General features: G+C 43.8%; 1 protein-coding gene across 17 annotated transcripts in view; it reads right to left on the bottom strand.

Annotated features, from left to right (window-relative positions):
- Window positions 1–23,963, bottom strand: part of LOC110522432 (otoferlin) — a 118,604-nt gene that overhangs the window by 81,576 nt on the left and 13,065 nt on the right. For all 17 annotated transcript variants that reach the window (XM_036976028.2, XM_036976036.2, XM_036976034.2 and 14 more), the window contains exon 3: window positions 7,903–7,991. In XM_036976028.2, coding sequence (XP_036831923.2) covers window positions 7,903–7,991 — 89 coding nt within the window. The remainder of the gene's footprint in view (window positions 1–7,902; window positions 7,992–23,963) is intronic.

Genomic DNA, 23,963 nt, shown 5'->3' with positions numbered 1-23,963 from the left:
AAAACCTTGGATCATTGCTATTCTAACGCATATAAGGCCCTGCCCCGCTCTCCTTTCGGAAAAGCTGACCACGACTCCATTTTGTTGATCCCTTCCTACAGACAGAAACTAAAACAAGAAGCTCCCGCGCTGAGGTCTGTTCAACGCTGGTCCGACCAATCTGATTCCACACTCCAAGGCTGCTTCCATCACGTGGACCGGGATATGTTTCGTATTGCGTCAGACAACAACAATGACAAATACGCTGATTCGGTGAGCGAGTTCATTAGAACATGCGTTGAAGATGTCGTTCCCATAGCAACGATTAAAACATTCCCAAACCAGAAACCGTGGATTGATGGCAGCATTCGCGTGAAACTGAAAGCCCGAACCACTGCTTTTAATCAGGGCAAGGTGTCCGGAAACATGACCGAATACAAACAGTGTAACTATTCCCTCCGCAAGGCAATCAAACAAGCTAAGCATCAGTATAGAGACAAAGTAGAATCTCAATTCAACGGCTCAGACACAAGAGGTATGTGGCAGGGTCTACAGTCAATCACGGATTACAAAAAGAAAACCAGCCCCGTCACGGACCAGGATGTCTTGCTCCCAGGCAGACTAAATAACTTTTTTGCCGCTTTGAGGACAATACAGTCCCACTGACACGGCCTGCAACGAAAACATGCAGACTCTCCTTCACTGCAGCCGAGGTGAGTAAAACATTTAAACGTGTTAACCCTCTCAAAGGCTGCAGGCCCAGACGGCATCCCCAGCCGCGCCCTCAGAGCATGCGCAGACCAGCTGGCCGGTGTGTTTACGGACATATTCAATCAATCCCTATACCAGTCTGCTGTTCCCACATGCTTCAAGAGGGCCACCATTGTTCCTGTTCCCAAGAAAGCTAAGGTAACTGAGCTAAACGACTACCGCCCCGTAGCACTCACTTCCGTCATCATGAAGTGCTTTGAGAGACTAGTCAAGGACCATATCACCTCCACCCTACCTGACACCCTAGACCCACTCCAATTTGCTTACCGCCCAAATAGGTCCACAGACGATGCAATGTCAACCACACTGCACACTGCCCTAACCCATCTGGACAAGAGGAATACCTATGTGAGAATGCTGTTCATCGACTACAGCTCGGCATTTAACACCATAGTGCCCTCCAAGCTCGTCATCGGGGTCGAGACCCAGGGTCAGCCCTGTGCAACTGGGTACTGGACTTCCTGACGGGCCGCCCCCAGGTGGTGAGGTTAGGCAACAACATTTCCACCCCGCTGATCCTCAACACTGGGGCCCCACAAGGGTGCGTTCTGAGCCCTCTCCTGTACTCCCTGTTCACCCACGACTGCGTGGCCACGCACGCCTCCAACTCAATCATCAAGTTTGCGGACGACACAACAGTGGTAGGCTTGATTACCAACAACGACGAGACGGCCTACAGGGAGGAGGTGAGGGCCCTCGGAGTGTGGTGTCAGGAAAATAACCTCACACTCAACGTCAACAAAACTAAGGTGATGATTGTGGACTTCAGGAAACAGCAGAGGGAACACCCCCTATCCACATCGATGGAACAGTAGTGGAGAGGGTAGTAAGTTTTAAGTTCCTCGGCGTACACATCACAGACAAACTGAATTGGTCCACCCACACAGACAGCATCGTGAAGAAGGCGCAGCAGCGCCTCTTCAACCTCAGGAGGCTGAAGAAATTTGGCTTATCACCAAAAGCACTCACAAACTTCTACAGATGCACAATCGAGAGCATCCTGTCGGGCTGTATCACCGCCTGGTACGGCAACTGCTCCGGCCACAACCGTAAGGCTCTCCAGAGGGTAGTGAGGTCTGCACAACGCATCACCGGGGGCAAACTACCTGCCCTCCAGGACACCTACACCACCCGATGTCACAGGAAGGCCATAAAGATCATCAAGGACAACAACCACCCGAGCCACTGCCTGTTCACCCCGCTATCATCCAGAAGGCGAGGTGAGTACAGGTGCATCAAAGCTGGGACCGAGAGACTGAAAAACAGCTTCTATCTCAAGGCCATCAGACTGTTAAGCAAGCTGGTCCTGGGGCTCTGTTCACAAACATAACCCACAGAGCCCCAGGACAGCAACACAATTAGACCCAACCAAATCATGAGAAAACAAAAAGATAATTACTTGACACATTGGAAGGAATTAACAAAATAACAGAGCAAACTAGAATGCTATTTGGCCCTAAACAGAGAGTACACAATGGCAGAATACCTGATCACTGTGACTGACACAAACTTAAGGAAAGCTTTGACTATGTACAGACTCAGTGAGCAGAGCCTTGCTATTGAGAAAGGCCGCCGTAGGCAGACCTGGCTCTCAAGAGAAGACAGGCTATGTGCACACTGCTCACAAAATGAAGTGGAAACTGAGCTGCACTTCCTAACCTCCTGCCAAGTGAAGAACAAACACCATTGTAAATACAACCCATATTTATGTTTATTTATTTTCCCTTTTGTACTTTAACCATTTGACAATCGTTACAACACTGTATTTAAACATAATATGACATGTCTTTATTCTTCTCTTTATTCATGTCTTTATTCTTTTGGAACGTCTGAGTGTAATGTTCACTGTAAATCTTTATTGTTTATTTAACTTTTGTATATTATCTACTTCACTTGGTCTGGCAATGTTAACATGTGTTTCCCATGCCAATAAAGCCCCTTGAATTTAATTGAGAGAGAGAGAGAGAGAGAGAGAGAGAGTGAGAGAGAGAGAGGAGAGAGAGAGTGAGAGAGAGTGAGAGAGAGAGAGAGAGAGAGAGAGAGAGAGAGATAGAGAGAGCGAGAGAGAGGAGAGAGAGAGAGAGAGAGTGAGAGAGAGAGAGAGAGAGAGAGGGGACAGAGAGAGCGAGAGAGAGAGGAGAGAGGAGAGAGAGAGAGAGAGACGGAGAGAGAGAGACGGAGAGAGAGAGAGAGAGAGAGAGAGAGAGAGGCAGTGACATTAATAGCCATGGCTATTAGATCCTATCAGTAGAAGACCAATCACAAACCATCATTGTGTTTATCACTCCAACTACTCTCTAGCTCTGTCTCCCCTTTCCCTTCCCCACCCATGTATATTTCTCTCTCTCTCTCTCTCTCTCTCTCTCTCTCTCTCTTTCTCTATCTCTCTTTCTCTATCTCTCTATCTCTCTCTGCTTTGCCCCTCTCTCCCTTCTCTCTTTCTCTCTCTCTGTTCTCTCACTTTCCCCTCCCTCCTGAGAGATGGATGCAATATGCAGCAGAAACTGAAGTGTAACAATAATAACAACTGCAGCCAAATGAAGTAAACAGCCAGCACAGACATATCATCCAATAGAGGACAAACGTCATGGAGACAGAAACAGAACCCTACTCCAGATGTGATCCTCACTGTAACTAATCATTCCACCTCCAGCACATACAGCCTGGCTTCATCTGGAAGTAGCTAAGTCTTCCCACACTGAATAACACCATATGGTATGTCCCTTTTGGGCTCATAGCCAAAATACCTAGGATGATTCTCTATGGAGTATAGTTTTTCTATTTTTTACAAGAAACTAAAAACTATTAATGTACCCTCCTCTACTGTTCTCTCTTCTCCAAGCCTCTCCTCTATCCTCCCCCATCTTTATCTCTTTCCTACTCTGTCCTTTTGTTATCATAACGGTGATCGATACCTCCTCAGAAAAGTGAACTGTTTGTTAGTCCCTTTCAGCCACTCCTGTGTACTCCTGAATAATAGAATAAGAACAGCCTATCAGGTTCTGGCTCACTTTTTGGCTCTTCAAAAGGTGCCATTCATTATTGATCCTTGCCTGCCAAACAATTTACTTTCACCTACTTCATAATTCAAAGCAGAGTTCCTTTCTTTATTCCTTCTCAAGTCAATTTCATTTTTCTAATCTAGATCAACCCTCAAAGTCTGAAGTGTGCTAGCTTCCATCAGGCAATGAATTCAATTAAAGGAGAAGTTGTATTTCTTACACAAAGAAAACCCCACAAACAAAGGCTTCAAAAACACCCAAATACATTGTTTTATAAAGGGCAAAGTTCTCAGTACAGTGATGAAGAACACATGAAATTCCATTTTGTTGCGACTCGAGTGATACGTCCTTCCATTCTGCAGGTAACTGAGAATATAAAGGAAACACTTGAATAAGCAGGAGATACAAAGCTTATTGAAAGCATGGGGTGCTTCTACACAGGAAGATCCAGACACAGAATCTATGCCAAGGGGCATTGAAGCTGTTCTGGCAGCTCATGGATGCCCAACGCCCTATTAAGACATTTTATGTTGGGGTTTCCTTTATTTTGGCAGTGACCTGTTGCAGCAGGCTACATGGACGGGAACAGCTGGATAGGGGTAAGTGATTTGCTGTTTGTCTGAACCATTCTACTGTATAGCATGCCATTTACATAAAACATAGAGATTGGGTTACAGAAAATAAAACTTCCTTAAGGCTTGACTGCAAGAATATGTTTTGCTCTTAGAAGAAATGACTGTAGAGAAGACCTTGGAATATGAAAACAGACCACAGGCTGTTTAGTATTCTCTCTTGGAAATGACTGTACTGTATGCTCTTGGTAAGGAGAAATTAAGCTTTACACTGATTTACTTTTGATTGTCATATTATTAAGCAGTTCCCCCTGTTGGCCAGCTAGACATGAATAACACACATGCCCACATCCGCGCCCCCCCCCCCCCTCTCTCTCTCTCTCGCTCCTAGCTCCTCCCCTATATTGTCTGCCACCCCTGTACCTGTGTGGTTATTTTTATGGTGTGGCTGTACCACTGTGCAAAGTTTAGAGACAGTAACTGTGTGTTGATGAGTGCTCGATGTGAGGGGAATGAAAACGACCCTCTGCACTTTACCAAGGACAGAGAAGTATTGGGGGATGGAGGAGTGAGGAGAAGGGAGTTATGAAATAATGATGAAAGGGATGACAGAACAGAAAAGGAGAAAGATGGAATGATGAATAGAGATGTTGCGGAATGAAGAATGAAAGAGGGAGAATGTGAGGAAAATTAACGAGGACAGATGGTGAAATGTAATAAACTGAAAGGTTTAAGGTTTGCCGATAAGTATAGACAGACAGAAAAATGAAGGTAGAGAATAAACTGAAACAGAGGATGTGAGGGATACAAGGGATGAAGGCATGAATTGAATGAATTGCAGTCTGTGGGAGAAATGGAGTGAGGGAGAGAGAGAGAGGGGGGGGGGCGAGGGGGACAGCGGAGGCGAAGGCAGAGAGGAGCTCTGTTTGGGAAGAGAAGATACACATGAATTATACACAGTCTTATCTCACTGTGGAAGGCTTTGTGGAGTAAGGACTTTATACAGGCACACTCACATCCCTTAACATAAATTAAATTGGAGGAAAAATTGTAAGCAGCAACAATGTTTTGGCTCGTAATAAACTGCAGTGTCTCCCATTGGTGCATCAATAGTATATAAGATTATATTACAGTTTAGAAACCCTGCATATGACTGGCCAGGGTGTGTGTGTGTATGTGTGTGTGTGTGTGTGTGTGTGCGTCTGTGTGCGAACGTGTGTGTGTGTGTTCGTGTGTATGTGTGTGTGCGCATGTGTGCGTCTGTGTGCGAGCATGTGTGTGTGCGCGTGTGTGTGTCTGTGTGCGAGCGTGTATGTGTGTGTGTGCGTGTGTATGTGTGTGTGTGAGCGTGTGTGTGTTTGTGTGTATGTGTGCGTGCGAGCGTGTGTGTGTGTGCGTGTGTTCATATGTGTGTGTGTGTGTGTGCGCGTGTGCACGTGTGTGCGTCTGTGTGCGAACGTGTGTGTGTGTTCGTGTGTATGTGTGTGTGCGCGTGTGTGCGTCTGTGTGCGAGCATGTGTGTGTGTGTGTGTTCGTGTGTATGTGTGTGTGTGTGCGCGTGCGCGTGTGTGTGTGTCTGTGTGCGAGCGTGTATGTGTATTCGCATGTGTGTGAGTGTGTGTGTGTGTGTGCGTGTGTATGTGTGTGTGTGAGCGTGTGTGTGTTTGTGTGTATGTGTGTGTGCGAGCGAGCTTGTGTGTGTGTATGTGTGTGTGTGTGTGTGTGTGTGTGTGTGTGTGTGTGTGTCATCATTGTTATCCCTCAACTCTTTTTATTTTGGTAACATGACCCTCGTCATCCCTCTACTCCTTCTCCATTCTGCTCTGAACCCGCTGTGACATGGCCTGCCAGCCGTAATGACACGGTGACTATTGACAGTCATCAGGCCATGAGGTCATCAACCAGTAGCCATGAAGGGTATTGGTTACTTTTGTAATGAGGCGTTCTGTGGACATATGGGGCAGGTGTGAGAAGAATAACATATGCTAGGGGTGACCTTCAATGATTTACCAACCACCCTTGTTAGGTGTGTGTTGGTGTGTTATCTGCAGCATCTTTTGTATATTAACTGATGCTTTGTGTTTGTGAAGATGCGCCAGCCATTGTAGCTACAGAGCAACATACGGCACGAACACAGCAAGGCTCTTATCGTAGGCATCAGAACTGTCTAGGAGCTAGGCAACTGCACAGCTGTACTCTCAGATGTTAATGACATGCCAATACGTATGAAAATAACATATCTGTGCACATGGTCCATTTTGATGACACGAAAACCAAGTAAACACATTCAGACTATCTAATACAAAATAATGATTTTCAATCAAATCCTTGAACCTGGACTTGTTGAGAATAGGACCAAACTGTCTGTCTGTTCTCTGTCTCTGTATCATTAATGGTTTCCATAGAATTCAATAGGACAGTAGAATTGGCTTGATGCCACTACATAGTTGCGTTGATGTGAAAGCGATAGACAGAGCAGTCAGAGTGCTTTATGTGGCTGAGACAAACAAACAATGTCACACACACACAGGGTTCCTGCGTGGGAAGCCCAATTTGAGGACTCGGGACACAGCAGTCAGCCCACTGGGCAGCTGGTAGATCTGATCTGATGGGATGAATCCAGTCTAGCTAACAGAGGTTGACAATGTACTCACTAGCTTTATGACATCTAACAGCATAAATGCACTAACTTAAACCATCCTTCTACAAGGGCTATATCCATCCAGTAGAAAGATAAAAGCTTCCAAAGTGATGATATTTAACCATAGAGATAGGTAGAGAAGCTATATAGTCTTTAACCACTGGTGCTACAACGTTCCTCTCAAATGGGGGCAGCAGATAGCCTAGCGGTTAAGAGTGTTGGGCCAGTAAGTGAAATGTTGCTAGTTTGAATCCCTGAGCCACTACACTTTGAATCCCCAAGCAAGGCACTTAACCCTAATTTCTACTGTAAATCGCTCTGGATAAGAGAGTCTGCTAAAATGTGAATCCTCAACTTAAGGATTTGACTTAATCCTGCCCTGCGGTCTGCAGCCTATCACACGTTTAATTGAGTCAATCTATCACCTCATAGTCAAGAAGCGTTAGGAGCTGATTGTCTATCTGAAGTGCCTTCAGCTACATTATTTACAGCATTATGTAAGTCTGAGGATGGCAGGTGAAAAGTGTTGGAAGGGTGCTGGTATCCTTCCTCTATGTTGCAACTCCTAGTTAGATCCTGGTCAGTCTGGTGGCCTGTTGGAGTGTGTTATGAGTATTATTGCCTCTGACTCGTCGTTGGAGTGTGTTATGAGTATTATTGCCCCTGACTCGTCGTAGGAGTGTGTTATGAGTATTATTGCCTCTGACTCGTCGTTGGAGTGTGTATTGAGCATGTTGGGACTGACCTGTTGGTTTAAGTTTTGTTAGTAGTGGTAGGTATGTTACAATACTGTGTTTATAGTAACTGACCTGTTGGTTTAAGTTTTGTTAGTAGTGGTAGGTATGTTACAATACTGTGTTTATAGTAACTGACCTGTTGGTTTAAGTTTTGTTAGTAGTGGTAGGTATGTTACAATACTGTGTTTATAGTAACTGACCTGTTGGTGAAGATTTTGCTGTAGTTGAACACTTGAAGCTCCAGTATCTCGTTTTCATCCACTCTACTGGCGATCGGCCATCGGAACATCTGAGGGGAGAGAAGAACTAATTAAGGATTCGCAAACACTATGAGACTGTTTAACAGGCTGCACAACCACAGCCTATATTGATGCAACCACAACATCTACAGTTTCCAAGGAAATCATTTGACTGACCGGTTTAAAGGTATTTCAGGTCAATCATTAAACACAACAGGCAATTCACAAAAGCCCATCATCCCTCTCTTACTGGGCCATACAACATCTAAATACTTGTTTGACTAAGTAAGAGAAAAACATTCAATCCAACAGTGAAGCAACACCACCAGCAACATGTACAATTGAAAATGCCAGAAAACCTGAATATGATTTCTTCAAGATAAACCCAACTTGTGCTGCCGAGTCATTTCTAATAGCAGAATAGAAGTTGCAACCCCATCATGATTATAGTTGTTCCCCTGTACTGCCAGCTACTTTGAATAGCTCTGGAATGGCCTTGTTTGTAAGTGTGGTAGTTGGGACTTACTTAGGACGCACATCATATTGACAGAATCATGCATTGCTTCATGTTTTCCTGAGAACTGTTAGGTCCCAGTTATCACACCTCTAATTGGCTGTCTTCGACTGTCAAAGGTACAACAGCAAGACAGAGCTGAGATAAGTAGCTATTTTTATCAGTCTTCTCAGTCTTGTCTGTTGTAACGTTGAACTAAGTAAGTGTCTGCCAGTGCTGGTGTGTGAGAGGAGAGGCTGTTTAAAGCTCAAACACCCCTTGCTGATCCTCTCTCCTCCTGCTTTCTCCGACAGCACATCGGTCTGTTTTTACTCAGAGCAGTGATCCATCAGGCCTGTCCCATTACTAAAACCTAGGGTTCCACCTGCTACTGTATGGTGTGTGTGTGGTGCTATTAACCCACACTCGGTGCTGCCAATTGCCCTAGAGTCAGAGGTGTCAGTCTCACTAACAGACAGAGTGGACAAGCATGGACACACTTATCAAGAGCCTCACACTTATCAAGAGCCTCACACTTATCAAGAGCCTCACACTTATCAAGCAAACCAACAGACAGAAACACTGAACGGATTGAACAGTGGTTCCTTGGGCATCTTGTAAATATCCTGCTTCTGGCCATCAACCACCCTCTGTGGTACCCTCATGAAAAAGTACTACTGAATTACTACACAAAACCTATTTGTGCAGTAGTGACTATGTAGTAGTGGATGTGTAGTATATACACTACTTAAGATACACAAGCAGAGCTTTGTAGTGTTCAGTAGGAAAACTGTAGTGTTTCCAGTAGTAATCAGGTAGAGATTCTTACTACTATATGATGGTAGTAAATAAATAGTCAAAAAACTACAGCTTTACTGCACAGGTTTTTCAATAGCAATCAGGTAGAGTTTTAACTATTTCTACCACAACAGACTACACCGGCTTTTCACAACCGCAAAAGAAGACAAAACAGGAAGTAGTTGGTTGTTGTTAGCTAGCTACTGTCTTTGACAATCCTGAATGTAATAATCTTGGGGCAGCAGGTAGCGTACTGGTTAGAGCGTTGGGCCAGTAACCGAAATGTTACTGGATTGAATCCCCGAGCTGACAATGTATAAATCTGTCCTTCTGCCCATTCCCCGGTAGGCAGTCATTGTAAATAAGAAGTAGTTCTTAACTGACTTGCCTAGTTAAATACAGGATCAATCTTCCATCCTTCCTCATCCTGTCTTTCATAGCACTTATGCTGGCACCATCTATGTGTTTACCTTTCCTTTATGTTTTACTTTCAAGATGTTGTTTAGCTGTTCATCACCCACCAAAAAAAGATTGCTAGCCAAAATGGTCTTAGCCATTAGCCGTTGACATAGAAATTAATTGAGTTTAGCCTAGCTGTTTGCTAGCCCCATTGAAATATAGCTACATATGTAGCCTCTGTTTTTGTCATGCTATCTAATAAGTATGTGTGCTTGTATGCAAATATACAGTATGTTCAAATTGGTATACTTACCCATTCTACTTACCTCTTTTGGCCAGTTGCCAAAGAGACCCACGACATAAGAAGTCTGGAGGCCATTGTCGGTAAGATTAACATGGTTAACCAAATGTTTTTCTGTGTTGTGTTATGTGACCTCTGTTAGCAGATGATTGATTATGGATTATAATTGGTGCTTGTTTTTATTTTCTAAAAGGTTACATGGTGGAGAAATGTGGCAGCAACCTCATAATGTCAAAGCAATAACAGATTTTTAGAAATGTTTGCAAATCTATTAAAAAAATAACTGAAATATCACATTTACATAAGTATCCAGACCCTCTACTCAGAACTTTGTTGAAGCACCTTTGGCAGCGATTATAGCCTCGAGTCTTCTTGGGTATGACTCTACAAGCTTGCCACACCTGTTTCTTTCATTCTTCTCTGCAGATCCTCTCAAGCTGTCAGGTTGGATGGGGAGTGTCGCTGCACAGCTATTTTCAGGTCTCACCAGAGATGTTCGATTGGGTTCAAGTACGGGCTTTGGCTGGGCCACTCAAGGACATTCAGAGACTTGTCCCGAAGCCACTCCTGCGTTGTCTTGGCTGTGTGCTTAGGGTCGTTGTCCTGTTGGAAGGTGAACCTTCGCCCCAGTCTGAGGTCCTGAGTGCTCTGGAGTGGGTTTTCATCAAGGATCTCTCTGTTCTTTGCTCCGTATATCTTTACCTCGATCTTGACTAGTCTCCCAGTCTCTGTTGCTGAAAAACATTCCCACATCATGATGCTCCCACCACCACGTTTCACATTAGGAATGGTGCCAGGTTTCCTCCAGACGTGACGCTTGGCATTCAGGCCAAAGGGTTCAATCTTGGATTCATCAGACCAGAGAATCTTGTTTGAGAATCTCTCATGGTCTGAGAGTCTTTAGGTGCCTTTTGGCAAACTCCAAGCGGGCAGTCATGTGCCTTTTACTGAGGAGTGGCTTCCGTCTGGCAACTCTACCATAAAGGCCTGATTGGTGGACTGCTGCGGAGATGGTTGTCCTTCTGGAAGGCTGTCCTATCTCCACAGAGGAACTCCAGAGCTCTGTCAGAGTGACCATCGGGTTCGTGGTCACCTCCCTGACCAAGGCCATTCTCTCCCGATTGCTCAGTTTGGCCGGGTGGTCAGCTCTAGGAAGAGTCTTGGAGGTTCCAAACTTATTCCATTTAAGGATGATGGAGGCCACCATGTTCTAGGGGACCTTCATTGCTGCAGAAATGTTTTGGTATCCTTCCCCAGATCTGTGCTTCGACACAATCCTGTCTCTGAGCTCTACGGACAATTTATTTGACCTCTTATCTTGGTTTTTGCTCTGACATGCACTGTCAACTGTGGGACCTTATATAGACAGCTGTGTGCCTTTCCAAATCATGTCCAATCAATTGAATTTACCACAGGTGGACTCCAATCAAGTTGTAGATACATCTCAAGGATGATCAATGGAAACAGGATGCACCTGAGCTCAATTTCGAGTCTCATAGCAAAGGGTCTGAAAACTTGCGTAAATAAGGTATCTCTGTTTTTTATTTGTAATACATGTGCAAAAATTGTCATTATGGGGTATGGTGTGTAGATTGCTGAGGAATTGTTTTTATTTAATCCATTTTAGAATAAGGCTGTAACGTAACAAAATCGAGGGGTCTGAATGCTTTCCGAAGTATTTCATTTCTAAAAAATTAATCGCAATAAAGTCTGTATAAGCTTATTATTTATTGTTTGATGATATAATACAGTTAGAATCTTGAGGAAATACCATGTAAATGTCAATAGGGATTGAGTAGACACACAGCAGTAATGTGTAAGCATTACGTGGTAATTCAATAGTGAACATGTAGGAATTGTGTAGGTATGTTCTAGGGTTTTAAGTAGTAGATACCCAAAAGTAGTTGCACATTAGTCATTAAGGGAGAATTCTCTAGTGATTTGAGTAGGAGAGATATAGTGTTAATCCGTAGTGAAACATCCCAATTTATAGTATCTCTCATTACTACTTCAATTACTACATAAATCACAACTTGTTTACTGAACATTTCAATAGCAACCAAGTCGTAAAACCAGTAGGTTTTGTAGATCTTGTGTAGTAGTGTTGAGTAGTAATTCAGAAGTACTTTTTCACGAGGGTAGTCACTGTCCAAGTACACCAGAGATAATGTAGCTACATCAGTTAGTTCTAAATCTGTTCCCCTCTGCTAGAAAAGCCTGGGGTGAGAAGAGAAGCCACAGCATGGTCTTAATGTGACACAGCTAAGTAGTCACACACCCACTGTGATGATGAAACTTAGATAGCTTACAGTAGAACACTGAAGCATCACGCCACAGTATGGAGTTAATGTAACGCATGGAATGATCTGGAACATTACAGAGGACACGCATTTGACACACAAATGTGTCCAAGTTTGGTTTTAGCTGTGGTGGCATGAATTCAAATTGAGTTTACCTCTGAGGAAACACACAGTGAAGAATCCTCTACCAATAAGAATCTACTGAACACACAAAAAAAGCATACGGGGGGGTGGGGCGGGGGGGGGGTGAACAGTCAGACAGACACTACTTGTACACATACTGTAGGAAATACACATTCAGAGACAGTCACGCCTATAAAACCCACATGTGTGGTTAACTATTGATGTTGACAATAATTGCACCAGGTTCGATTTAAGATCTCAACCTCATCATTTATAATTCAGCGTCGCCATTACGATCCCCATTACCACGTCCCAGGACAGCCATTTTAACAGTCACATGACCCCAATGAATCAACACTAACTTCCTGATTGAAACTAAATGGAAGACTGTTTATAAACATATAGCTAAGGAATCACCATCATCTAATGGAGAAGGTAGTTTGGAAGATGGCTTGATGTAGATATATTGGGGCAGGTTAGTATCACTCACCCATGGCCCAGAATACCGCAGGAGAGAATGTTTCATCATACTTCATGTTCGTGCGCATCATGACCTTTAATGAGTTACAGTATGACTCATGCATGATGATATTTAGGTAATGGAGTCCAATAACCAAATATAGCACAGGTATAAAGACGGTGAGTCTGACTGAAACACACTATGAGTTGGGGCAAATGCTGGGAGGCATAAATGAATGGTGGTCAACAGTGGGAAGGAAGTCCAATGGCCTATGTTGAGTTAACCACCTGACTGCTTAACCATAGAGCTAAGCACCATAGAGTCATAGAGCCATAGACCCATAGTGAAGGTAAAGAAAACCAGATTGTTCTTTAGGGTGAAGGAACGAGCCAATCTGAGCCATCTTTGCTGTTGTCATGGAAATGTGTTCTCTTTTCACACTCAGTGTACGTGTATCTACACAAATGTGAATTGGCAGAGACTAGATTCATGTTTGCAAATTAAATACAATAAGTTAAGTACAAAAAACAATATTGGATGAGTGTTGCTTGGTTCTTGGTTTGCTTCTCAAACCTTCCTAGATGGTTCCAGAACCCAATGTGCTAACTGTCCCTCCCCTTTCCCAAAGCAGATGAACTCATAACCAGAAGGTTTCTGGTTCAAATCCCGTGTGGTGCTCACTGTTGTATACAGTACCAATGGAATTAACCTGACTGGCACCAGACACCTACAGTACACCCACAGTACAGTATATAGATACAGTGCCTTGCGAAAGTATTCGGCCCCCTTGAACTTTGCTACCTTTTGCCACATTTCAGGCTTCAAACATAAATATATAAAACTGTATTTTTTTGTGAAGAATCAACAACAAGTGGGACACAATCATGAAGTGGAACGACATTTATTGGATATTTCAAACTTTTTTAACAAATCAAAAACTGAAAAATTGGGCGTGCAAAATTATTCAGCCCCTTTACTTTCAGTGCAGCAAACTCTCTCCAGAAGTTCAGTGAGGATCTCTGAATGATCCAATGTTGACCTAAATGACTAATGATGATAAATACAATCCACCTGTGTGTAATCAAGTCTCCGTATAAATGCACCTGCACTGTGATAGTCTCAGAGGTCCGTTAAAAGCGCAGAGAGCATCATGAAGAACAAGGAACACACCAGGCAGGTCCGAGATACTGTTGTGAAGAAGTTTAAAGCCGGATTTGGATACAAAAAGATTTCCCAAGCTTTAAACATCCCAAGGAGCACTGTGCAAGCGATAATATTGAAATGGAAGGAGTATCAGACCACTGCAAATCTACCAAGACCTGGCCGTCCCTCTAAACTTTCAGCTCATACAAGGAGAAGACTGATCAGAGATGCAGCCAAGAGGCCCATGATCACTCTGGATGAACTGCAGAGATCTACAGCTGAGGTGGGAGACTCTGTCCATAGGACAACAATCAGTCGTATATTGCAGAAATCTGGCCTTTATGGAAGAGTGGCAAGAAGAAAGCCATTTCTTAAAGATATCCATAAAATTGTCGTTTAAAGTTTGCCACAAGCCACCTGGGAGACACACCAAACATGTGGAAGAAGGTGCTCTGGTCAGATGAAACCAAAATTGAACATTTTGGCAACAATGCAAAACGTTATGTTTGGCGTAAAAGCAACACAGCTGAACACACCATCCCCACTGTCAAACATGGTGGTGGCAGCATCATGGTTTGGGCCTGCTTTTCTTCAGCAGGGACAGGGAAGATGGTTAAAATTGATGGGAAGATGGATGGAGCCAAATACAGGACCATTCTGGAAGAAAACCTGATGGAGTCTGCAAAAGACCTGAGACTGGGACGGAGATTTGTCTTCCAACAAGACAATGATCCAAAACATAAAGCAAAATCTACAATGGAATGGTTCAAAAATAAACATATCCAGGTGTTAGAATGGCCAAGTCAAAGTCCAGACCTGAATCCAATCGAGAATCTTTGGAAAGAACTGAAAACTGCTGTTCACAAATGCTCTCCATCCAACCTCACTGAGCTCGAGCTGTTTTGCAAGGAGGAATGGGAAAAAATGTCAGTCTCTCGATGTGCAAAACTGATAGAGACATACCCCAAGCGACTTACAGCTGTAATCGCAGCAAAAGGTGGCGCTACAAAGTATTAACTTAAGGGGGCTGAATAATTTTGCACGCCCAATTTTTCAGTTTTTGATTTGTTAAAAAAGTTTGAAATATCCAATAAATGTCGTTCCACTTCATGATTGTGTCCCACTTGTTGTTGATTCTTCACAAAAAAATACAGTTTTATATCTTTATGTTTGAAGCCTGAAATGTGGCAAAAGGTCGCAAAGTTCAAGGGGGCCGAATACTTTCGCAAGGCACTGTAGCTATAGAAATGCATCACATTTTGGACAGAGGCCTCCGCAAATGACTATTCAACAGTCTTATGGTCTCAAAACATCCTCAAGCTTACTTCTCTCTCACCTTCTCTCCCTCCCTTCTCTCTCTCTCTTCTCTCCCTCCCACACTTCTCTCCCTCCCTCCCTTCTCTCTCTCTCTTCTCTCCCTCCCACCCTTCTCTCCCTCCCTCCCTTCTCTCTCTCTCCTCCCTTCTCTCCCTCCCTCCCTTCTCTCCCTCCCTTCTCTCTCTCCCTTCTCTCTCTCCCTTCTCTCCCTCCCTTTTCTCTCTCCCCTCTCTCCCTCCCTTCTCTCCCTCCCTTCTCTCTCTCCCTTCTCTCTCTCCCTTCTCTCTCCCTTCTCTCTCTCCCTTCTCTCCCTTCCTTCTCTCTCTCCCTTCTCTCCCTTCCTTCTCTCTCTCCCTTCTCTACCTCCCTTCTCTCCCTCCCCTCTCTCCCTTCTCTCCATCCCTTCTCTCTCTCCCTTCTCTCTCTCTCTCTCTCCCTTCTTTCTCCCCCTTCTCTCTCTCCCTTCTCTCTCTCCCTTCTGTCTTCCCTTCTCTCCCTCCCTTCTCTCTCTCCCTTCTCTCTCTCTCTCCCTTCTCTCTCTCCCTTCTTTCTCCCCCTTCTCTCTCCCCCTTCTCTCTCCCCCTTCTCTCTCTCCCTTCTGTCTTCCCTTTTCTCTCTCTCTGTTCTTACATAGTCTTTTACAGAGAGGCAGCCTTCCTTAAATGGAGGTATGATGTGCTCGTTAAAAATGACAGATATGCTCTGACCGCATTAAGAAGGGCCAAGAGCTCAATTAAAGACAAGATATTGACTCCCATGGTCCTTCACTGTAAAAGCACGGCGACTAGCTTGGTGAGCAGGGTCATCCCGCAGTCCTCCTAGCCATATCCCATGATTCCTCCTGACTGTTGCCATGGACACAGAGGATGAACACATCTAGGATGAGATAAAATACAGTGCATTCAAAAAGTCAGACTCCTTGACTTTTTTGTTTTTGTTACGTTGCAGCCTTATTCTAAAATGGATTCAATTGTTTTTTTCCCTCATCAATCTACACACAATATCCCTTAATGACAAAGCAAACATTTTTTTTTTGACATTTTTGCTAATTTATTACAAATAAAACACAGAGATATCACATTTATATAAGTATTCATACCCTTTACCCAGTACTTGTTGAAGCAACGATGGCAGCGATTACAGCCTTGAGTCTTCTTGGGTTTGACACTACAAGCTTAGTACACCTGTATTTGGGGAGTTTCTTCCATTCTTCTCTGCAGATCCTCTCAGGTTGGATGGGAAGCGTGGCTGCACAGCTATTTTCAGGTCTCACCAGAGATGTTCGGTCGGGTTCAAGTCCGGGCTCTGGCTGGGCCACTCAAGGACATTCAGAGACTTCACCCGAAGCCACTTCTGCGTTATCTTGACTGTGTGCTTAGGGTCGTTGTCCAGTTGGAAGGTGAACCTTCACCCCAGTCTGAGGTCCTGAGTGCTCTGGAGCAGGTTTTCATCAAGGATCTTTCTGTTCTTTGCTCCGTTCTTCCTGCCCCCCATCCTGACTAGTGTCCCAGTCCCTGCCGCTAAAAAAAACATCCCCAAAAACATCCCCACAGCATGCTGCTGCCATCACCATGTTTCTCATAGTCTGAGAGTCTTTAGATGCCTTTTGGCAAACTCCAAGCAAGCTGTCATGAGCCTTTTTTTCTCCGTTTCGAGTCTCATAGCGACGGGTCTGAATACTTATGTAAATATGGTATTTCTGTTTTTTGCTTTTTTATAAATGTGCACAAATTTCTAAAAACCTGTTTTCACTTTTTCATTATGGGGTACTGTGTGTAGACTGTTATTTAATAAATTTTTCCCACAAAATGTGGAAAAAGTCAAGGGGTCTGAATACTTTCCGAATGCACTGTATGTAGCTACAGCATGGTTTCACTCACAGAGGAGAGCATCTCTGAAGTTTCCCTGGCTACCCAGACTCCTTGCTTAGCTTTTCTCTGCAATGAGTCTGACCCTTCACCGAATGCAAACACAATCGGGGCTATCTGATTGGTCCAGAATCCAATGGGTTGGACCAGAGCCAGAACAAACGTGGGTAAAGTGGCGGTTTGAAAATTCGTCATTGGCTTTGATACACTGATTGGTTAGAGACGATCCAATCGCAGAAGACATTGTTTTTGAACAACCTCCTTTGTGCCCCTCGTCACCACAAACGACTTCATCGATGTCAGTCTCAGACTAAAGTATGCAGCGAACGACAGAGCAGCAGAATCATTTTGTGCTAATAATAATGTCCTTTTGTACTTTCAATATAAAATCCCACGTAAAATAAATGATTTCATCATTCTATAATGTGTTGAATCAAAACAGATCATGATCTATCCATCCTCCCTTTGATGACACCTCACTCCAGTTGGAGGAAAGCTATATGTCATTTTCATGGGAAGTGATGTAATATTTAGTAGTCTATTTCCTGGACAGGGTAGGGGAAGGGTGAGGTGGTCTACTCGGGGTTTACCATCTTGTATATAGCAGTATTCCACTAAGAAAGTAGGCCTACAGCCCGAGCTCAACTCTGAGACAGTTAAATTACTGAAGATCGTTTCGACCTCACATCAACACAGAGATTATGACATAGTCTTACATAATTCACTAGTTCCTTCAATAATTTGTTTTACCTATGAAGGGAGAGGCCAGGCCTGGCTCCACAGAATAATGTGCTGTACAGAGACTGTGGTTTATGCTATGCTCACTGATAGTGAACAGACTTAAAAAATACATATTCTCTTTACTTATTTCAGACAGTACAGCCTTTGTGTGTGTGTGTGTGTGTGTGTGTGTGTATATGTGTGTGTGTGTGTGTGTGTGTGTGTGTGTGTGTGTGTGTGTGTGTGTGTGTGTGTGTGTGTGCGCGCGTGTCTGCGTGTGTCTGCGTGTGTCTGCGTGCGTGTGTCCGTGTGCATGTGTGCATGTCCATGTGTGCGTGTGCGTGTCTGTGTGTGTCTGTGTGTGTGCGTGTCTGTGTGTGTGCGTGTCTGTGTGTGTCTGCGTGTCTGTGTGTGTGTGCGTGTCTGTGTGTGTATGTGTGCCTGTGTGTGTGCGTGTCTGTGTGTGTGTGTGCGTGTCTGTGTGTGTGTGTGTGTGTGTGTGCGGTCTGTGTGTGTATGCGTGTCTGTGTGTGTGCGTGTCTGTGTGTGTGTGCGGTCTGTGTGTGTATGAGTGTCTGTGTCTGTGTGTGTCTGCGTGTCTGTGTGCGTGTCTGTGTGTGTATGTGTGTCTGTGTGTGTGTGTGCGTGTCTGTGTGTGTGTGTGCGTGTCTGTGTGTGTGTGTGCGTGTCTGTGTGTGTGTGCGTGTCTGTGTGTGTATGAGTGTCTGTGTCTGTGTGTGTCTGCGTGTCTGTGTGCGGTCTGTGTGTGTATGAGTGTCTGTGTCTGTGTGTGTCTACGTGTCTGTGTGTGTGTCTGTGTGTGTATGTGTGTCTGTGTGTGTGTGCGTGTCTGTGTGTGTGTGCGGTCTGTGTGTGTATGTGTGTCTGTGTGTGTGTGCGTGTCTGTGTGTGTGTGCGGTCTGTGTGTGTATGTGTGTCTGTGTGTGTGTGCGTGTCTGTGTGTGTGCGGTCTGTGTGTGTATGTGTGTCTGTGTGTGTGTGCGTGTCTGTGTGTGTGTGCGGTCTGTGTGTATGAGTGTTGAGTGACATACTTCAACTCATTAGAGGGTAATGATTTTTTTCTGCACCAAATGAACCCTGATTAAAATAACATGACCATACAAAGAAAAAATATTGTTGACATGAAACCTCTTCAGTATTAATGAGATTAACACAACATACGATCAATGATGATCATTGTGGTCTTTACGGCAAAGCAATGTCCGTTAATGACACTTCTATGAACACATTTCTATTTATCTGATTAACAATGTGCATAATTCAGCTATTCTTCCCACGCCAGTACAATTAAGCCCATCCACCATCACACAAGGTTTTACACCTTGAATCAAGTTTAAAACAAGTGCAGTATAATACCGTTACTGTATTGAAACAGTCCCTTTTTCTCTGGCTGCTGCAAGGGCACTTTATACAGCTAATCTAAAGTGTTTTGATTGTGAATTCAGGAATAGACTACCGTCTTGATTAAACTCCAACTGTTTTCATTGTGTAAGGCACTGAGGCCATCTGGTGTGGAGTTAACTGCAGAGGGGAAATGGGTCAAGTTGTCCAAGCAGGTTTCACAGAATCGCCCATGGTCTATAAACCAGATACTGCAGCACTGCGCAATCAAACTGCAAAAGTGTATTATCTTTACACCAAAAGACCTTTGACTGATGTCCAATTTGACATGTCAGCATGACCTGAGACTGCTCCACTGTACTATCCCAAAAGCTTCTGGAGAGTCCGAATTGCGAGCAAAGAAAAGCTGTTTTGAGAGTATTATTTTAAAAGCTTGAGACTTGAGACACAGAAACTCAAGGCTGATAAATCATAGTCAAGACTGAACTGTCTAGCCCTGAAACTAGCCTGTCCATCCACTCCAATACCCTTTCAATCACAGCCCAGGACCACTTTACCATGTTCTAATCCACCTATGGGGACCATCTTTTTCAATATCGCCAGATATCGATCTATCAACCTCACCACCATACCCTATCAAAGTCTGTCAATTTAACCTGCCAATCTGTACACAGACATCTATTCAGAATCCATACACAGAGCACAGGGACATTCCACTTACAGTACACCCATGGCTATACCAATTATAGGGCTCTCGCCATTGAAGACCAATACAAGAAATCTACCTGAGATCTATAGCTGAGACACTTAGACTGTATTACATTACCTCAACTGGGAGCAGTAGAATACAATATCCTGACATGTACCAAGGTCCTGAAAGTTCTCTGTTTCATTGAAACAGTTTTAGACATGATGAGACAATTATCTTGTAGCTATTTATGGTCATGATCTGTTCTTCTCGCTCTGGTGGAAAGATAACGTTTTGTGAAAGGGGGGGGCTGTTGTTGCAGTCTTAATGGCGGTGCCTTGTCAGTGCTGCGTAGTGTTCTCTGTGTGAGATGAGCATTATTATGCAGATGCATGCAGCAGAAACGAGGAGAAACGAGGACGAAACATTCCCCTCGGAAATGAGTGTGTGTGTGTGTGTTAAAACTTTAAGAACAAGACAGCAATGAATAAACCACAGAAGTGAGAAATGCAATGTGGGATTTCATGGTTACAAATACCCATGAAACCGTTGCCTTCAGTAACACAGTGTGGAAAGAAATAACTGTCTAGGGTAAGGGAATATCTAGGAATAAATACTTTCTACCTTTATTCAGTATGCTGGGAGATTGGATACTACTTCTGTAGGGCAACACTTCAACCCTAAAGAACAGTGTGCAACCAGACAGGATTTTAAAAAAGTGAAAACACTTTAGTCTTTATGTTGTCTACAGATGCCTGTAATCCACATCTCACATTCTCAAAGCCCAACGACAAACCAGAGTACTTCCTGGAGCTCCACATGATCAGTTAGCTGTTTCGGTTAGTCTGACAGGGATATGGTTCTCTCCATGAACAGGATGTCATGGCGCTGGGTTAACGAGAACACTCGCTATATTTAACCCCATCATAACAAACAGTCGCATGAGGGCCCTCGTTTCCTGCAACTCAACCATAATCAGGGAAGTGATGCGGGCAATATGGGAATTGATGCGGGCACTTTCAGGAAGTGACTTCACAGTGGCCAGCTACAAGCTTTCAGTGAGTGGTAACCTACATAATGGCGGACAGGCACAATACATTATGAAATAGCTCTATGTCTTTCAGTATGCAAGCGCCTGAAAAAGTTATGACATTAATGACATGTTGCTTTGGGTGCCTCATGAAAACATCTATCTGCATACCCTATGTATGATCCCAATCAAGAAGGCTACACAGCTTGAATAGGTTACGCTGCAGAATATTTAGAAAACAATACTTTTTTTAACTTCCCAACACTCAGAATGCTGTTAACTTGTGGCCCAAATACACATCAGTATTCTAGCAGGAGGAGATGGCTTCATGGAGGTAGTGTAGTTCTCAGGCTAATACACTAAAGAACAGGGAGAGGCTCCAATGTACTGCAGCTACAAGCTAACCCTCCCATGTTGAATCATGAATAAAGATTCAGCATCCAGTCTATCAAAGCCATGTTCCAGGCCATGCATAAAGAAACAAACCTATCTTTATGCTAATGAGGCAGTGTTCTACTAGAGAGGCTGGCCTGGGATATTCAGTGAGTTTTATTATGAAGATGAGGAGGGTTATTAGGATGTAGAAAATTCAACTGCTATCACATTCAAAGCTTTTTGGGTTAACTTTTGATATAAATCATGCACACTCACACTGTTGAAGCTGTCCTCTAGACACTACACTGCCCGGGGTCAGACTGGACAATCCATTGATGATGAGTTGATATAATAACCTCTTCATCGTTTCGTGGTTTGGATGCACAAAGCCCGGGCAGGGAACATTGGATAACCCTCTGTCCGATCACATCAGTTGTCCTACTGTAACTGTACCAACTCACCAATGTAAATGAGGCAATAATAATACCATAGGAGAATGAGTGGTGTGTGTGCGTGTGTGTGTGTGTGTGTGTGTGTGTGTGTGTGTGTGTGTGTGTCTGTGTGCGTGTGTGTGTGTGTGTGTGTGTGTGTGTGTGTGTGTGTGTGTGTGTGTGTGTGTGTGTGTGTGTGTGTGTGTGTGTGTGTGTGTGTCTGTGTGTGTGTGTAGTCTTTGTGCAGGCATGGGTACATTAAGTCTCATCTTGCTGTTGTTCCTGATTAGACCCAAAACAATAGCGCTGGTTATCAGCAAAGGAAAAAGCACTCAGTGTCTGAGCCGAGCCATCAAAGGAAAGTGTTTCTGCTCCTAAACAACAAGCAGAAAAACTCAAGGTCTCCTCTGTATGAGAGAGAAACTCTTAAAGTATGCCCCATGGCATAACCTATATTTTGTCTCTCTCTCTCTCTCTCTCTACAATGGTGTTTGTTCTTCACTGGATGACCTTCTCTTGTGACAACAGGTCACAAATCTTGCTGCTGTGATGGCACACTGTGGAATTTCACCCAGTAGATATGGGAGTTTATCAAAATTGGATTTGTTTTTTCGAATTCTTTGTGGATCTGTGTAATCTGAGGGAAATATGTGTCTCTAATATGGTCATACATTTGACAGGAGGTTAGGAAGTGCAGCTCAGTTTCACATAGCCTGTCTTCTCTTGAGAGCCAGGTCTGCCTACGGCGGCCTTTCTCAATAGCAAGGCTATGCTCACTGAGTTTGGACATAGTCAAAGCCTTCCTTAAGTTTGTGTCAGTCACAGTGGTCAGGTATTCTGCCATTGTTTACTCTCTGTTCAGGGCCAAATAGCATTCTAGTTTGCTCTGTTATTTTGTTCATTCTTTCCAATGTGTCAAGTAATTCTCATGATTTGGTTGGGTCTAATTGTGTTGCTGTCCAGGAGCTCTGTGGGGTCTGTTAGTGTTTGTGAACAGAGCCCAAACCAGCTTGCTTAGGGGACTCATCTCCAGGTTCATCTCTCTGTATGTGATGGCTTTGTTATGGAAGGTTTGGGAATCGTTTCCTTTTAGGTGGTTGTAAAATTTAACGGCTCTTTTCTGGATTTTTATCATTAGCGGGTATCGACTTATTCGACTTCTGCTCTGCATGCAGTATTTGGTGTTCTACATTGTACACAGAGGATATTTTTGCAGAATTCTGCATGTAGAGTCTCAATTTGGTGATTGTCCCATTTTGTGAATTCATGGTTGGTGAGCGGCCCCCAGACCTCACAACCATAAAGGGAAATGGGTTCTATAACTGATTCAAGTATTTTTAGCCAGATCCTAATTGGTATGTCCAATTTGATGTTTCTTTTGATGGCATAGAATGCCCTTCTTGCCTTGTCTCTCAGATCGTTCACAGCTTTGTAGAAGTTACCTGTGGCGCTGATGTTTAGGCCAAGGTATTTATAGTTTTTTGTGTGCTCTAGGACAACAGTGTCTAGATGGAATTTGTATTTGTGGTCCTGGCGACTGGACCTTTTTTGGAACACCATTATTTTGGTCTTACTGAGATTTACTGTCAGGGCCCAGGTCTGGCAGAATCTGTGCAGAAGATCTAGTTGCTGCTGTAGGCCCTCCTTGGTTGGTGACAGAAGCACCAGATCATCAGCAAACAGTAGACATTTGACTTCAGATTCTAGTAGGGTGAGGCCAGGTGCTGCAGACTGTTCTAGTGCTCTTGCCAATTCGTTGATATATATATATTGAAGAGGGTGGGGCTTAAGCTGCATCCCTGTCTCAACCCACAGCCATGTGGGAAGAAATGTGTGTGCTTTTTGACTATTTTACCGCACACTTGTTGTTTGTGTACATGGATTTTATAATGTTGTGTGTTTTCCCCCCAACATCACTTTCCATCAATTTGTATAGCAGACCCTCATGCCAAATTGAGTCTAAGGCTTTTTAGAAATCAACAAAGCATGAGAAGACTACCTTTGTTTTGATTTGTTTGTTTGTCAATTAGGGTGTGCAGGGTGAACACGTGGTCTGTCGTACGATAATTTGGTAAAAAGCCAATTTGACATTTGCTCAGTACATTGTTTTCACTGAGGAAATGTACAAGTCTGCTGTTAATGATGATGCAGAGGATTTTCCCATGGTTGCTGTTGATGCATATCTCTCTCTCTCTCTGTATCTCCCTCCATATT

Source organism: Oncorhynchus mykiss, chromosome 4, assembly GCF_057628025.1.
Source record: "Oncorhynchus mykiss isolate SJ-2025 chromosome 4, ASM5762802v1, whole genome shotgun sequence".
NCBI classification, from domain to species: Eukaryota; Metazoa; Chordata; class Actinopteri; order Salmoniformes; family Salmonidae; genus Oncorhynchus; species Oncorhynchus mykiss.
The sequence above is the reverse complement of the archived record's forward strand: the minus strand, read 5'-3'. Positions and strand labels throughout refer to the sequence as shown.